Source organism: Diuraphis noxia, unplaced genomic scaffold (genome assembly GCF_037042655.1).
Source record: "Diuraphis noxia isolate RWA-SAM2 unplaced genomic scaffold, SU_Dnox_SAM2 contig0001, whole genome shotgun sequence".
Classification (NCBI taxonomy): Eukaryota; Metazoa; Arthropoda; class Insecta; order Hemiptera; family Aphididae; genus Diuraphis; species Diuraphis noxia.
This window is the reverse complement of record NW_028301711.1, coordinates 19,852,057-19,869,766: the sequence shown is the minus strand read 5'-3', so window position 1 is coordinate 19,869,766 and position 17,710 is coordinate 19,852,057. Positions and strand designations below refer to the sequence as shown.

Genomic DNA, 17,710 nt, shown 5'->3' with positions numbered 1-17,710 from the left:
TTTTTTGTAAATATTATTGAAATTAGATTCAGTATTTCTCATAGTTTTCAGTGTCTTTTTCAATGATTCAACTAACTGAACTGCTGTTAATAAATTAATATCAGATTTTTGCAAATATGAACTCACTTTTAATATTGAACATAATATAGGCTCCAGCATTTCCAACGCAAAAACAAACTCGAAAGTTTTCATTTGGTAAATAATCCCCAAACCTTTAGCACGAATATCAGCTTGTCTAGTGGATTCTGAAATTTCATTAATGGCAATAAGTAGAGCTGAGTAATTTACTTTGACCGCACTAACGGCTTCGTAGCGACAAGCCCATCGTGTTGTAGAAACTGACTTCAACGTTTTTAATTTTATGTTAACTGAATTGGCAATTTTCTCCAATACTGCATGTCTAACGCAGCTGCCTTCAATAAAATTATAAATGAGCTGGATATTTCCAAAAAAATCAAACGTTGTTCGATTATTTCTCCCAACAGAATCGACTAGAACGAGGTTCAAGCAATGCACATAGCAATGAACAAAAAATGTGTTTGAGTTTTTCTCTTTGAATTTTGCTTGTACTCCGTTAGTACACCCTGACATAGTTGACGCTCCATCGAAACAAACGGAAACTATATTTTCCCATTTAATACTATATTCTTGAATAATATCATGTAATGAACTAAAAATACTTTGTGCATCTACTGATGTTATTCGTTTTAAACAAATAAATTGTTCTACAGTACAGTTTGTATGTTTGTTAAAATAACGTATCACAATAGACAATTGCTCGTGGTGGCCTATGTCACTCGTCTCGTCTGCTATTAAAGATACTTTTTCATTAAGTATTGCATCTTTTAATTGCCTTTTGATAACCTGGTTAATAGATGAAATTAGATCGTTCTGTATATGATTGCTTGTATATATTGCATTTTTTGGTCCTGATAAAAAATGTTCATTAAAAATTGGATCATATTTACGCAAGAGACATACTATATCTAAGAATAAACCTTTATGAACATCATTTTTACTTTCTGTATGTCCTCGGAATGGCTTACCACCAATACCTAAACAAACAGTGATATCAATTAATCGTCTCATAATCTCTCTATTTTTTTGTCGAGTTAATTCCTTCACACTGTTAATATTTTTTCTCTGGTCATCTATAACTTCATCAATAGGCTTTGAATTTAAAAAATTTGTCAGTGATGTTGAACTATTTAAATGATTTTTGGATTTTTCATGTGCACTAAATTTGGAGGTAGAGGCTTTCCAATTTTTAAATCCGATTTTTGAATATACCAATTCTGATTGTCCAATATTAAGTCCCGTTGATCCGCTAAACATCCGACAAGGGAAGCAAAACGCTAAATCATCCTTTGGGCTATACTCTAACCAAGTAAACTGTTGGTACCATGACTTCTGAAAACTACGTTTTACGCCACTAAAACTGGTTCTCGGAAAAATGTCCAATACAGGTTGAAATGGGCCTTTTAAAAGTCTTTGTCTAAATTCAATCTGATTTTTAGGAATAGAATTTTTAGGATCTTCAGGATGTATATCAGGGACCATTTTATTATGACCTATGGGCAATAGGTATAAATGAGATTTTATCTTTAAAAAATTGTACTAATATGTAATAAATAAATAATAACAATAAACAAAAAATTTACAAAACTAAACATTTAATATTGATTATCTGACAACACGACAAAGCTAACAAAAAATATCTATTAAGCAACTAAACAAAAAAAAACATATAACTATTAACTACATAACAAAAAAAAAATGCTAGCTTATTACAAGCACCATTGTCCATTAACTTTACTTACATATTTGAAATATTTATAAAATTCTATACTTACCTAAGTTTTTAGGAATGTTTAATCAAAAAGTATATAGTGAACATTTCTATATTATATATTAGTAAGACACATTGCTTATAATGTAATAAAATAAATAACATAAAAAATTAAACCCAATCAGTTAACACAACACATTTATTTAAATAACCACACAATTTTAAAATATAAAACAAATACCTAATGAATCATTGGAATTTTTCATCAGTGATGAAATTCCCTCAGGCATTGGGTATTCTGAATGTTTTGATATATTGTCCTCATGTAATGGAACTGGTAGATCATCTGGATTTGGAACAGCTTTGTCTGATACAAGCATAAATAAATGTAATTTAGTAAGGATCTAATGAGTAATGGCTAATGTAAAATTGTATGTACCTATTGTACCTATCCAGAACTTACATAAAAAACTAATGAGTGTTCTTGTAACAAATTAAAACTTAATAATTTACAAAACTATATTATTATATAATATAATTTGTATTAAGTAGGTATTTATAATATACCATATTATAGCATTACCTATGTATATTTTACAATGTTACTAATTACTATTAGCTGACATAAAAGCCATTCAATAATAATAAATAATTTATATACTTACTAACTAAAAATTTTCTAATGTCCATGTTTCACAATTTGACAAACACCAATTCATCAAACATCAAATATTAATACAACGGTCTTGGATTAATACTATCAAAAAGTCACGTTATCGTAATTAAAAACAAATGAACATTAAAATTGATAATAGAATATATTGGCGTGATTTCGGCAAGGTTTATAGATAATATTATCTATAAACCTTGACCACCACGGTATAAACATGACCGTGATTACCGCGTATCTATTAACACACATTATCAACGCGGTATCGCTTGTGGTTTTAACAAAGTTGGACTTTTGACAACACAAAATTATCGTGCACCATAAATGCTTAAAATGTATTCATTGTAATATAAAATTAAATTATAATGTTTTTTTTTTAAACTATATTTGGGAGATAAAATTTAGCCCGCAGGAGGGGCAGCTGCCCACCCTGCCCCCCTCGTGCGCACGCCTATGCATTTAACCACCCACCCAGGTACCCACCTACCCACCAAATTTTGTATGTGTTGCTCAAGCAACACATGCACCATAGGATAGCCGCCACTGTGGCGAGCCATAATTATTTTAATATTATGGCCGAGTATTCAGAGTATCGAGTATAGCTTTCGCAGTGAGGTAGAGACTAGAGACTGACTCGACGGCCGACGGTGGTATATGGTATAAATGTATAATACTATAATAATTGATAAAAATATAAATAGAACAATATTTCCCGTCATCGGTTCGCCTCACACACACGCGCAATAAACATATTATCGAAGAGTCTCGCTAGAGACTCCTTTCTGTGCATAAGGAACACCGACCGATAAGAAACAGCACACCGACCGATAGCGTGACTATTATACATTAAGTTTCGTCTCGGCGCTCGGACCTCTCACTCGCACGCGTTGGTTGAATGCGGAGTGCGAGAGAGACAGAGCTAAAAACTGCAGTTTTGTGGGTAATATATATTTTAAAATAGTAAAATCATAAATATAATTATCAAAATACAAAATTAATTATTATAATAATATTGTAACATTTACATGACCACACTGTATTATTGACCGTTGTCACCAGTCTCAGAATACTACGAATTGCAATAAATTATTATATTTAATAACGTGGAAACAAATAACATACAGTCGACGCTAATACGCAATCAAGAATACCCTAAGAGAGCGATCTGTTTAAAACCGCGGCAGAGCAGTTAAAGTAGTTAACGCAAACGTTGCCACAAACGAACGACACAAAATCGTTCAAGGCACGTTTACGGGCGCTGGAGGCAAGCATGACGAGTTTCTTTAAAGAGACACGTCTAGCAGCGGAACAGCAGCTACACAACAACACTGTCCCGCGGATAAACATTCAGCCGTCGCCTGCACACGTAACAACTCGCGCGCACGACAGTTACCAGTCGGGCAGACCGTGTGTGTGACGGCGACGCTCAAACGAGCACCATCCACATTCCCGCGGCGAACGACCGACCTTTCTTCGCGCGCGATACCTTACACACACATACGGGTCACACAACATACGCGTCACAATATACACCATACGAAGCACGCACACATGAACGTTCGGTATTAATACCGTACGAGGACTTGCGTACAGCAAGAGCTTCGTTACCCGAGTTCAGTGGGACAAGGGCCGAGGACCCCGTACGGTTTATAGGAAATACCGAGTCAATTTTGGAGCAAGCTCGTATACACCCCGCGGGTTGGTGCAGGGCGGTCGAACCGCAATTAAAAGGAACGGCGAGTACATGGTATAGTTCTATCAGGCCACTCGATCTATCCTGGGCAGAATTTCGGGACGAATTTTATGAAAATTTTAATAACGCCGAAATTCAGTCTCGATTGCGCGCCGACATCGTGTCAACACGACAAACGCCCAAACAGTCGCTAACGGAATTCGTGTTGAATCAGCTAGCACGCCGCGTAACCACCGGCCTATCCGAATCGAAATTGGTAGGTATTATCGCCGGGTTAGCACACGACACGTTCCGTTTTGGATCCGGCAACGGACAGCACCGACCCGTCCACACAACGCTGGACGCCTAAGCCCAAGAAGGGGCCGGACACCCTACAAACAGCACCCCCGGTAAAAAAAAAATATTTTGGCAATTCATCTGATGACCAGCCACCGGGGCCATGCAAGTTCTGTGGGGAACTCCATTGGCACAGTAGGTGCCCACACCGACCCACCAGGTCGGGAAACGACGGGGGAGTCGACGGGGACTAGTCCCCCCCATCGACTCATCACCACCCCACCACCCATCAACACACACTATCGGTAGTACACATGGAAAAAATAAACGCAACCGAAAAGCGCGTAGTACGGAAGTTCGACACACAGAACAACCTGCAACGAACATTTTTTCCATTCCAACGCCTATCGACATCCGTTCATAGACCCCCAACCTACACCACCCCACCACCGAACACACTCACCTCACCGGTGACACGTGTGTTCCGCAACAACCGGCACATGGGGCAGCCGCAGGTGTAGGGACAAAGGCAACAGAGACACGGGTGTTCACCTACACAGGTGACGGGGACGCGAACACACACACCACGCATACCCCCGCATTAGGCCAGTCTGCGCGCGTAGAGCATCGGATAGGCACAGTGGCAACCGATAGGGACAGTGTGGTAATGGCGGTTAACAGTCTCTGTCGCGGTTCAGAACCAGTTGTCCCGCACTACCGATTACAATACGACTAATAACGGTACACGAACATGCCCGGACAAAATTCCGACCCCCGCGGTTGAACTCGAATTTCCGTCAGGCTTCGTAACAGCCCTATTAGATTCGCAGGCGCAAAAGTCTTACGTAAACCCGATAATAGCCCGTAAATACGGCAAAACAACCCCCCGAAAACCATGGGAAGTTATTAGTATCGATTTAATGGGCCCATACTCACGTTCCGGTAAGGGAAAATCGTATATACTAGTAGCAACTGACTGTTTTAGTAGGTGGACCGAGGCTTACCCCCTAGGCACAGCAATCTCTAAAACAATAATCGAAACGTTTGAACGCGAGTTCTTCTCACGTTTCGGTTACCCGCGCGTGTGTCTCAGTGATAACAGCCCCCAATTTGTGTCGAACGAAATGTTAAACGCGTTAGAACGTTGGGGAACACAGGGTTGGACAACTCCAATTTACCATCCGAGGGCCAACCCAGTCGAACGTCGAAATCAAGATTTGAAAAAAGGTTTGCGCGCACAACTCGTAGACGGCAACCACAAATCTTGGGACACAAAATTACCCGCAATTCTATTTTCGATATGGAACAGGTGTAACGAACAGACATGCTACCCACCTGCGGTCCTCGTTCTCGGCAGGGAATGCAAGAGACCCGGAGATTGGGCGCTGTCAAGTTCAGCACCGATCAGTATCGGGAAAGCACTGGAAGAGAGGGTAGTGCGGGAGCAACAGGTTTTAACTCTTTGGAGCACAACATAAATGACAAAAAAAAAACCCATACTGCACAGAAAAAGATATTTTAGGTATATACAATTGGTTTTGCTAATGATGACTTTTTATTAATAATCTAATACAGAATTAATATGAAAAAAATAAATAAATACATTTTGTACTTAAGTATAAGTGGTGGGTTAAAATATGTCCCGTAGTGCACTATCGATAGTCGCATCTGTCACTGGTCAATATATTTTATACAAGGATGATTATGAATAATAATTTCTGAAACATAAAACAATATTATCAGTGATATGTAAGTATTTAAATAATTTAAATAATATTATGATTTACCTTCAACTACTGTGGTATTGTACAAAGCAAGTCTTGTTTTTTCCCAAGCATAACGGAACATCACAAATTGAACATTTCCAATTTGTTCGAGTTTCGTTATCTTTTGTGCTGCATAATGTGCATCTTCTTCTTGTCGATCTTGTAGGTTGATGTGCGGATTGTTCCATTCTTATTGATGGGGAAACTGTTGGTTTTCCTTTTTTTATACTAACTGGCGATGGCGATGACGGCTCTACAGTCATACGTCGTTTTTGCACTGACGTTTTCGATACAAATTCTCTTGAAATATCACGTTTAAACTGTTTTAATGTTGTTTTTTCTGGACACAGTTCTTTATAAATAACACGGGCATTAACTATTGAAGCATCAATAAAATAAAAAAAAATTCGATGCCACCACTTGTGACTTTTTCTGTCCATTTGGTAAGATTTTTTATTCTGATCAAACTTGTCGACGCAATTCATATTATTATTATAGTCTTGTAGAACTTTAGGGCAATTAACTATAATTGCAGAACCATCTTTGGACTTCCTTTGCACCTGGGTTACATTTTGTGGATCGTGAAAATTAGATAATAAACTAACGATTCGTTTATCCTTCCATTTTACTATAGATATATTATCTTGATCAGTTATTTGCCAGTCATAATCTCCCAGTTTCATATTTTTATCTGGACATAATTTTGGTAAATATTTTCTCGTTAAATTTATTGTTCCACAAGCATTTATTCCTTTCATTTTCAAATATGAAAGGAGGGGCAAACTCGTAAAAAAATTATCAATATAAAGATGATGGTTTTTGTTCTGTAATGGAAACGATAAATCTTTTACAACACGACCGCCTAAATTTTTTTCCACATTTTCACCAACTTTACCTGAATATATTTCGAAATTCCATAAGTACCCTTTTTTATCTGCAAGTGACCAAACCTTGTATCCCCTTTTAAAAGGCTTTTTCGGCATATATTGTTTCAAAGTTGATCGTCCTTTAAATTTGATCATGGATTCGTCGACCGCAATAATTTTGTCAGGATTATAATACTTTTGAAAATTATATTTCAAATTTGTTAGATATGGCCTAACTTTATAAAGTTTATCATAACCTATTTCACCTTTTTTAGGCATCATGTTGTTATCATTTAGGTGCATAGTAGACAGCAACCAACCAAAACGATTAACCGTCATTAATTGACTTATATAACTGTCTTGAAGGTCTGGTGCTGATGACCAATAATCTCTATAGCTAGGTAATCTTTTTATACCCATCAATATATTTATACCTAGAAATGTCATAATTTCTTGATTGGTAGTTTTCATATACAATTTTCCTGTCTTCATATATCTTTGCTGGGCATATAAATTAGTTTGTTCTACTATTAAATTTATGACTTCATCGGAAAATAAGAGTTTGAAAACTGAAAATGGTGTATGATCTTGTTCTTTGTCGATTAAATCACTAGGGCCTGTTGTTCCAATAAAATCGGATAATGGGTCAATTGAAAATTTTTCGTTTTTTGACCATGTCGGTGGTATGAAATTGAATTCGATAGCATTTTGGGTATGATTAATAGGCACTTCGATTTGTGAAAAATTATCTTTATTTGAAATATTCGGTATAAATACCTCTGGTGTACCCGAAGTAATTGTTGAACTGGGCGTGGGGCCGGAAGAAAATAATGAACGAGAAACATTTTTATTAAAACTTCTTAAATTTTTACAAATTTTATATGGACTAGGTAATTTTAAAATTTCATTGTCATTCAAATTTAGTATGTCTACTAAATCTTCATCTGCATTACCTGTATCATCACTAGCTTCGTTATCTTCTTCTACTACCATTATGGCCTTTTGTGGAGGTAAGTAGTCCTGGTCATCATCTGTATCATCTACGGTCGTACAACTTTGATCGTCTGATGGTAAATCTTCGTAAAGACAGTCAACTATAGAACTCTCATTTAATTGCATAGAACTCATTTTATGCACGCAATAAACACTACCGTCCCGGTCGATTAGATTTTGTACACTGTCCATTTTCAATGTACCTACCTAATTTTTAAAATCCAAATAATGTTATTTTCGTCGTCAATATGAAAAAAAAAAACAAATTTTACAGGACGTAAAAGTAAACAAATTAATAAACCTAATTTTAAACAATTCATTTAGGGATAAAAATAATAAATAATCAAAATATACTTGATGATTATAGTATACCGACTATTCCCGTCACTACAGGCACGGTGGGTTATAATATGTACACCGATTATTTTCAATATTATGTCTAAAATGGTTTGAAAATAATGATGTTTCCATCATAAATATAAATGATACCTACTAGTTTTATAACACGTAGAAATGAATGCCACTAAAATAGACCTATTTTTGTGTAATTCATGATGAATTAAAAACTATAAATAAAATATAATACACTTTATCATGGACACAATATTGAAAAAAAAAAAATAAGGAAATTCTCAGTAAAATGTCTTGTATAAAATTATACGCACTACCAACTTGTATTTATAACACAACATGAGCTTATTTCTTATTTAATTCGTTAAGATAAGGTAGAAAATATTATTAAAATGGTGGGTTATTTTTTGTACCACCATGCAGCAACGGTTTCTAATTTGGTGGGTTATATTTTAACCCATCGTGCTTCAAAGAGTTAAGCAAAAAGTTAGGGATACAACCAAGCTCGAACACCGGGACACCGGTAAAGTTCAGCAAGGGCGACGTAGTATACTACAAAGCACACCACCTATCAAAAGCACATTGCAATTCTCATGCTGGGTTCGCACCTAAATGGTGGAGACCGGTATGGCTGGCGAAGCAAGTCGGAAAAGGAGTTTTCCTGACCGACCAGCAGCCACCGCGAAAAATACATGTGTCTTGCCTAAAACGCGCACCCACGGGACAAAATTAAAAAAAAAAAAAAAATATTAATTTTTCTGCTGACATCACCACACCCACACCAAATAAATCGCGTGTTTTCTTTATGTGATGTTTTTGTTGTTTTTTTTTTTCCTCTCCTCTCACGTTGTACTCATAGACAGAATGAGCGGGCAGCAACACAACGGCCAGTGGCAACCGGTAGCTGACCTCATCAGGCGTTTGGGATTGGTGACTGGAGACGCCGACGCCCCACAGACTGCAGCACAGGTGGCGCGAATGTCCACCGCACAGCTGTTGCAAGACCCGGTGCGGGCGGCAATCTACCGCCGCGGGTGGGAGGAAAGGGCGGCGAGCATCCAGCGAACACCGCAACAACAACCGCAGCCGACCAGTCGACGCCCGCAACCAACGCCACCATCACCACAGACACCGAGTCAACGTCCCCGCCACTCGCCGGCAAGACGGCCGCAGAACCAAGCGGCCACTAGCACGTCGAGTCGACCGAGCTTCGCGACACCAAGGGCACCGGCACCGGGGCCCAAGGTGTCCGGGGCGACTCCTCCCCCGCTGGCGAAGGTAAAGACGGAGGCACAGCAGGCGAGGAACCGTAAGAAGTTTCAACAGCTGAAGGAGAAGAAGAGGGCTAGGGAGCGATTGGCAAGCCAACAGCACCGGCTAGCCAACCAACCTACGCCCTATTCGGATCTGGAGGCCGCTGGCAGTGGTCCGTCGGAACCGACGTCGACGGCAGCGATGGAGGTAGATGAACCAGCGCCCAAAAGCTTAAAACTCGAGGAGCAGGCATCATCCACCAGCCAGGAGCAGCCTAGCCAGGACACGGACGCGCGCGACGCCGCCGAGGACGCCTGGCTAGCAGCGCCAGGCCCGTCGTTGGAGGAGTTGCCGGAGACAGTGTATGACAACTCGTTCTACACTCCGGTGACGTCACCCCACCATGACTAAGGGTAGCCAGGAACGCGAGACTACCTCAAGCCACAGCGAGAGGTAGAACAAGCTGACCTACACCCAGGACATACCAACACCAGTACAAGTGTACCCCGGGTGGTGGTTTGGCGGGGGAGTATGACACGGTACGCAGCAGCAGCCAGTACAAAGTACAGGCACCGCCGCGACCGAGCTACGATTTTATCAACCACCACCACGGGTGACAACGACACGACATCGTCGACTCTCCCTCCACGCCGGAAAGGCTAGGCGGGACGGGAAGACAAGTCGTGCCGGACGAGTACCGGCCGCCGCCGGGCTCTCTCTCGTTCACCGATATCCGTGTGATACACACCGACGTATACCCGCCGACACTTTTTACGTCAATCATACGCACATAATTCTATCGTAAAGCAATAAACGTGGTAATCCCACATTTTCATCATTATTAGTGACCAATTGTGTTGTTTGTTCTTTCTTTTTACACCGTCACACCAACCTCACCACCATACGTTAGCGACCGGTCTTCCGCGGATCACCACCTTCATCGTCGCCGCCGAAGCCGCGTCATGGTGCTACTGCATCTCTCAAAAATTCCAAATGAGCCGCCCATGGCCAATTTTTGTATTTTTTGCCAGATCCGGTAGATCCTTTTAAATACTTTAAATACTTCATATAAGAATCACGCAGGTTCTTCCATTTCTGTTTCACAATTTCAGCTGTCATACAGTACAAAGTATATACAATAAATAGGTACATAAATACTAAAAGAAAAAATTTAGAGTATTTAAAGTAAATTATATTTTATTTAAAGTAAATAAACATTATGTTTTTAATCGCCGCAGAGCTGAGAAACTGCGTTCATTAGATGCAGTATTTGTAGGAATGGTTAAAAAAATCTTTAATATATTTGTATAACTTGGGAATCCAGTCTGTATATCATTAGATTTAATATAATTAATCTTTTTTGTAATTGAATCGCATTCATGATTTATAAATAATCTATTTAATATTTTGATCTCATTTGATAAATCATTTAATTCTACTTTGTAAGTATTAGAAACTTCCTCTATTGACTGATTACTCGGACTTTCATTAAATAAGACATTATTCATAGAATTTAATAAACTTAAATCATTTTCCTTAAATTTACTGTTCATACACATTATTACTGTATCTATAATTCCATAAAATACGTTTATACGGAAATGGTCTTGAACAGTCTGTAATGTTTGTTTTTTACCACCACCTAATTTTAATGGAAATGATTTTATTCGTGGTAAATTAGGTTTACTAAAACCATTATTTTCCGAGATAATAGCAGCCTTATCCCATACTTTCTGAAAGTTTTCATCTGCCCTTAATTCTTCAAAACTTTTTATAGTTTCATTAACCATTTGACTAACTAAACCATAATTTAATGTTGTTGATTGCAAATATTTGGATAGGACATTTGTCTTTAATAATACATCTTCCAGTAAAATTAGAGAAAATATAAATTCAAATGTCTGTATGCTTCTTAATAAAGCAGCAGCATCAGATCCAAATTCTCGATCACTTTCTGCTATTTCAGCCAATGTATCTATTACAGCAGTTAAATTATGGAACACTGATCTTAAGGCTTCATAACGGCAACTCCAGCGTGTATCGCATAATGTTTTGAATGTTTTAGGTCCTGCATCAGAACTCAACATTTGTTCAAAAACAGAAAACCTTTTAGAAGATGCTCCTATAAAACTATATAATGTTCTTAATGTACCAAACATATTTCGAACACAAGCTATTTGTTTTGCTAAGTCTACAAGACATAAATTCAAGATATGAGCATAGCAATGTACATAAACTGCTAAGCTATTTTCTTTCCTTATTCTGGCTTGAACGCCTTTATAGGCCCCACGCATTGATGCAGCGCCATCGTAGCACTGTCCTCTGATGTTTTCAATTTTTAGTCCGTTAAGTTTCAACACTTCTTTAATTAAATCAACAAGAGATTCTCCATCTGTTGAGTTTGTACGATAAAATCCCAAAAACACTTCTTTTGGCTCTAAATTATGTACATACCTTATGAACACAGAGACTTGCTCATGTCGACTTAAATCTTGTGTTTCATCAATAAGAATGCTAAATATTCCAGCAGACTGAATTTCTGATATAATTGATTTTAAAACATAATCACTCATATAGGTCAAAAACATATTTAAGTATGAATTATGTACATAGTTAAATGATTTTTCTTTCTCCGAGTAATATCGTTGAATTAGATTATTGTCTTTTGCTCTAAGAGTTAATAGCTCAATAAAGTTACCTTTATTTATTGATTTGGAATCCTCTTCATGACCTCTAATAGCTATCCCTTGCTTAGCACAATAAAGAAGAGTTTCCAAAATATTTTTTAAGTAATTGCAATTATCAGATACTACTTTACTATGGTTTTTGTCAATTAACCCAATTATATTTCCAGAACTTGATAATGATTGTTTATATCCAACAACTTTACAAAGCGCTTCTTTATGTGAATTGCTTTTTTGATGAATAGAAAATCGTTGAGTTGCTTTTCCCCATTTCTTAAATCCACATGAAATAAATGCTGTTTCCATACCAACTGTAGGAAAAGCTCGACAATAAAAACAAAAAGCTGAATCTAATTCTTGACTATATTCTAACCATTCATATGACTTATACCATTCTTGCCTAAATGTTCTACCAGAACTACGGGGAAATACAATATTAACTGGTTGATATGGACCCAATTGCATTGTTAAATTTATATAAGCTTGTTCTTTACCTTTTGCTGGGCCACGTTCTGAAAAATTTAATGTAATATTCAATAGAAATCACTAACATTTATGTAAAATAAAATAAAATGATCACAATCAGCAGTTATGCCCAATTGGTGTAGGTACAGATATTAAACAATACCTATTACCCAATATATAAATAAGGCTACAAATAACATAACAAGGATGATTAAAATATCTATTTATTCTCAACAAAAAAACATTTAGGTAATCTGAATGATTTAATTTTCTCAATGGAACATTAATATAAATAATACATTATATGACAAGCAATATTATTATACTATAATAGAATACAAACAACATATAATTATTTATTAAATATGATATTAATAAAATATAAAACAAACACAAATACTATTAAATTATTTGTAATGTCAATAGCAGCCAAGAACTATCTGACTTGGTTAGTGACTACATAGACTACATATTATAACTTATAATTTCAATTATTTTCACATTAAAATATCACATGCCACATTTATATTACTATTATAAAAAAACATAATAATTATCAATAGATTAGCTACACAAATAACATGAAATATGAATATTGACTGAACACAGCTACCATTATATTTATTTACAATACATTATCCACAGGCAACATTGAACATATGACTGTATTTTTAAACTAACCATTAAACCATTAATTAAAATACCTTCTGCAGTCAAATTTAGGCAGGATTCTGTTGTAGCCGGAGAAATGCCCACGCTGTTATTAATATTTATATTATCATCAGTGTCATCAACTATAGTTAAGAATAGACAAATTAAATATTAAAACTTCATAGTAGATTATGACAACACACACAAAATAATTTAATGAAACTAAACTTACTCATAACATCTGCTGATTTTTTTAAAAAAAAATCCGTTATAGTAACCTTAGTGTTAGTATGGTTAGGTTTAAAGTCGACTTTTCTTTTGTTTTTATTAAGTTCATCCATAATTATTATAGGTACCCAGTCAAAACTATAATAGTAATTAAATTAAAACTGAGACAAAACACTCAAAACAGTAAAACACAGTAACGTCTAGTCTAGATTAAAAAGTTGTCAATTGTCATCGAGCGACGAGCATAAGAGTAATAAAAGTAATCAAACAAACAAAATGATAAGCTCAATCCAGCCGAAAACAATTTTATATAATCTGTGATAAAATAATCACAGAAATTAGATAATCTATAGCTTGTGATAGTCGTGTTCATGGTACTCTTTTTAAATTTTAACCATATCGCTATCTATTGACGAATTAGCTTACTGCATTATTTGATTATTGTGAAATAAATAATTTCCACTTAATTTTTTTAAGTATGAGCAGTATGACAATTAATTGAGTAATCAATTCATATTTAAAATATTGATGTGATCCATGGTTATAATGAAAATTACATTATATTACTATTGTTAGCATTTGCAATTCAATAACTAAAATATAATATAATATTTTTGACTGTTGTCTGTGGGTGCAAAATGATACTTTTGCCCCCCTAGAAAAATTGTCGTGGGTGCAACTGCACCCTCATGCCCCCCCCCCAGATGCCGCCACTGGTTGATCTTGTGAAGGTTGTCTTGAATATGATAGAGTGTCTTGAATATTATGAACATTTGTATTTTGATTATATGATGCCTCTTTACAAGCATCATCAACCAATTTCATAATGTTAATTTTTAACTTTCTTTTATTCTGTGCATCTAATGATTTAATATCAGGTAATTAACTCTTTAAAAAGTCCATATCATGGTCGTGTAATTCTTCTGATTTTTTTTGGGATCTTTTTTCTTTAAAATACTCAGCAGCTGCAACATTAAGTTCATCTAATGAAGAGCATTGTTGTTTTTTTGATGAACTATCTATGCCACTTTTTTTCTTGATACATTTATTGATACTATGTGTATCTGTCATAGATCCTTCTCCATGTTCATAACCATATTCCATTTCATCTACTTCTAAACAGTCAACACTATTTTCATTTACTGGGAGACTTGTAAGGTTGCCAGTTTGAGGTCGGGATGTAGTGTAAGGGTCAATAAAATGTAAATAATCAGTGAGGTAATACACTTTCTTTCGTTTAGTCCCTGATCCACTTGGCGGCACATCTTTAATTTGGCGTAAATATCGTCCACGGATATTTCGCCACTTTTCTTTACACTCAGCCACTACAAAAATTAATAGGAATAATTATAATATTTTTGACACTTAAAAACTCAATAATATGTTCATTAAGTGCATAATATAAACATATACTCATACAGTTATAAAAAAATTAATATGATGTAAGTACTATGAGTTGTTTACTACTGTTTAGATACCTTGCAATGAGAGGTAACGTTAAAGCACACTCCATGTATTTTTTGAGAGGCGAGTCTACTACCAGGAATATCATTGCAGAAACAACTATAGCAATTTGGGAATGTCTAAAGGAAAAATATATGCCGCCACCAACAAAAGAAAAATGGAAAAACGTTTCGCAACGTTATTTGGATTTATGGAATATACCCAATTGCTTAGGTAAATTCCACACTAAAACTTCTGCCTAAATTAAATTATAATTGTTTTAGATAATTTGAAGAAAAAAATGTTATTTTGTAGGCGCTATAGATGGGAAACATTTTAAAATTAAATGCCCTCCAAAAACGGGATCAGCTTTTTTCAACTACAAGCAATATTTTAGTATTGTTCTAATGGCATGTGTAGATACTAATGGACTTTTTTTGACCATTGATGTTGGTGATTATGGTAGGAACAGCGATGGTAGAGTGTTTAGAAGAAGTTCGTTAGGCAAAGCCATTGATAATGATTTGCTGGATGTCCCTGACCCAAAGCCTTTACCTGGCTGGGGCTCCAAGGGCCCTTTCCCACATTTTTTTGTAGCAGATGAAGCCTTCCCATTGAAAAAAACCTGATGAAACCTTTTCCCAAAAGATCATTAAATAAAACCAAAAGGATTTTTAATTACAGGTATGTAAACTGATATTAAAATAAATATGATATTAATGAAACAAATATTCAAATTCTATTGTATCTTATGCTATACAAATAATATTATTTAGATTTTTGTTTGAACTATTAAATTAAGAATTTTTATTGTTTAAAAATTTATCTTTCAAATGCTATTGTATTAAATTAAATTAATTCATGTAACTGGGTTTATAACCATATAATATTTTAATTAATTAATTAATTAATTAAAATAACTTATTTATCCACTTATAACATATAACTTGGAACCTAACCTAAGAAGACTTCATATTGGCATTAATTAATTAATCAATTAATAATAAATAGGTATAACATTGTAAAATGAATTGTCTATCTTTATTTATTTAGGTGCTCTAGAGCCAGAAGAAGTGTGGAATGCTCATTTGGAATGCTTGTTTCTAAATTTAGAGTGTTTGAGCAACCTTTAGCTTGTAAGGTGAAAACATGTGAATCTGTTATTAAAGCAGCATGTGTTCTGCATAATTTCATACGTGTGCGGAAAGGTACATTTTCTACACCGTTACATCCTCAATCAATAGATTCAATGGGAGTACAAAATAATCCAGAACTACCACTCATTCAAGTAGCAAGACCCACAAGAGTTGCAGAAAATAACAGAGAGTTATTGTGTAATTATTTTATATCAAATGAAGGTCAGGTACCTTGGCAAGAGAATTTTTCTTAATGCACATTTGATATAGGTAAATAATAAATAACTTTTAAATGTAAATTTAACAGTTTCAAATAAATAATATGAGATATCTTATTGATGCAAAAAATATTGTTATTGAACTCAAACTAGCTTCAGGATTATTGTATGTATAATAATATGATGAACCTATGTTAATTTATAATGTAGTAGTCACTTAAAATCTAGGTATAAATATTAAAATATTAATAATATTATTTTAATTAAATTATAAGACTGGGCTTCTTATAATAAATATAAAACATTGGTATTTGTTTAATACATTTTTATAAAATCTAAAACCTATGTAACTAGGAAGTAACATTTATTGCCATTAGTAATTAATATTTGTCATTTTGTCAATAATATTTAAAAGAATAAAAACAAATAAAGTGAACGATCACATTTACTTGCCTCCTTGACAATATTATTAAAAATTATTATAACCTTGAGGGCAGTGTTGGGAAAAAAAATTACTTATAAACTTTAATCATCGGTTAATCATAGAAAATGTTTGCTCAATACTGCCTGAGGGCACAAACTAGAACAGAGTAGCTGGTGAACAAAATTGTGAATAATTGTAAATGATTTAGCATAGGTGTTCATCATTGTCACACAACACATGTTTTATATTTATTATAAGAAGGTAATTTAATTAAAATGATGTTATTTACCTGATAAATTAATTTCCTTAGCAATTTCATTCCAAGCTGCTGTCTTGACTGTGTCATTAGAATAATCCCCTCTATTATAGTCAAAAAGACATGGGTGGTTTTCGATGTGCCTAACCAATTGCACCATTTTTTCACAATCCTCCACCATTTTTATATGTTTTTGTTGTAAGAACTTGTATAGTTGTATTGGTAAATATATTTTTAAAAAGTACCAAAAACGATTATTAGGTAGTTTGAAGTTTGATAAAATGATTACAGTTGACAACGTATAACAACTTAAATATTTTAATACTAAGGGAGATATTTAAACAAAGTAATATAATATAATATAATATAATATAATATTTTAACAAAGTATTTTACTTTGTTTTTGCTGCGGCACCGCATACGCAGAGAAAAAATGTTTAATAAAAAATAAAAAATAATTCGGAACTATTTATTTATTTAATTTATCCAAATAATATTATTTAAATAATAAGGTACCTATCATAGATTTTGTAACATCAACTTGGTA

General features: G+C 35.0%; 2 protein-coding genes and 3 pseudogenes across 2 annotated transcripts; 2 read left to right on the top strand and 3 right to left on the bottom strand.

Annotated features, from left to right (window-relative positions):
* The window catches only part of LOC149060259 (uncharacterized), a 55,575-nt pseudogene extending 44,798 nt beyond the window's left edge, over positions 1–10,777 (bottom strand).
* Positions 9,269–10,069, top strand: LOC107171236 (uncharacterized). The gene has a single exon (XM_015521463.2). It carries the CDS (start codon positions 9,269–9,271, stop codon positions 10,067–10,069), a length of 801 nt encoding a protein of 266 aa, XP_015376949.2.
* Positions 10,778–10,875: 98 nt separating the features above from the next.
* LOC107171234 (zinc finger MYM-type protein 1-like) lies at positions 10,876–12,885 on the bottom strand. The gene is made up of 2 exons (XM_089228557.1): positions 11,098–12,885; positions 10,876–10,983 (listed from the first exon to the last, which is right to left on the bottom strand). Exons 1-2 carry the CDS (start codon positions 12,805–12,807, stop codon positions 10,876–10,878), a joined length of 1,818 nt encoding a protein of 605 aa, XP_089084683.1. The 5' UTR covers positions 12,808–12,885.
* A 1,488-nt stretch (positions 12,886–14,373) lies between these two features.
* LOC149060257 (uncharacterized) lies at positions 14,374–17,443 on the bottom strand (annotated as a pseudogene).
* Positions 15,537–16,519, top strand: LOC149060258 (uncharacterized; annotated as a pseudogene).
* Positions 17,444–17,710: the final 267 nt, after the last annotated feature.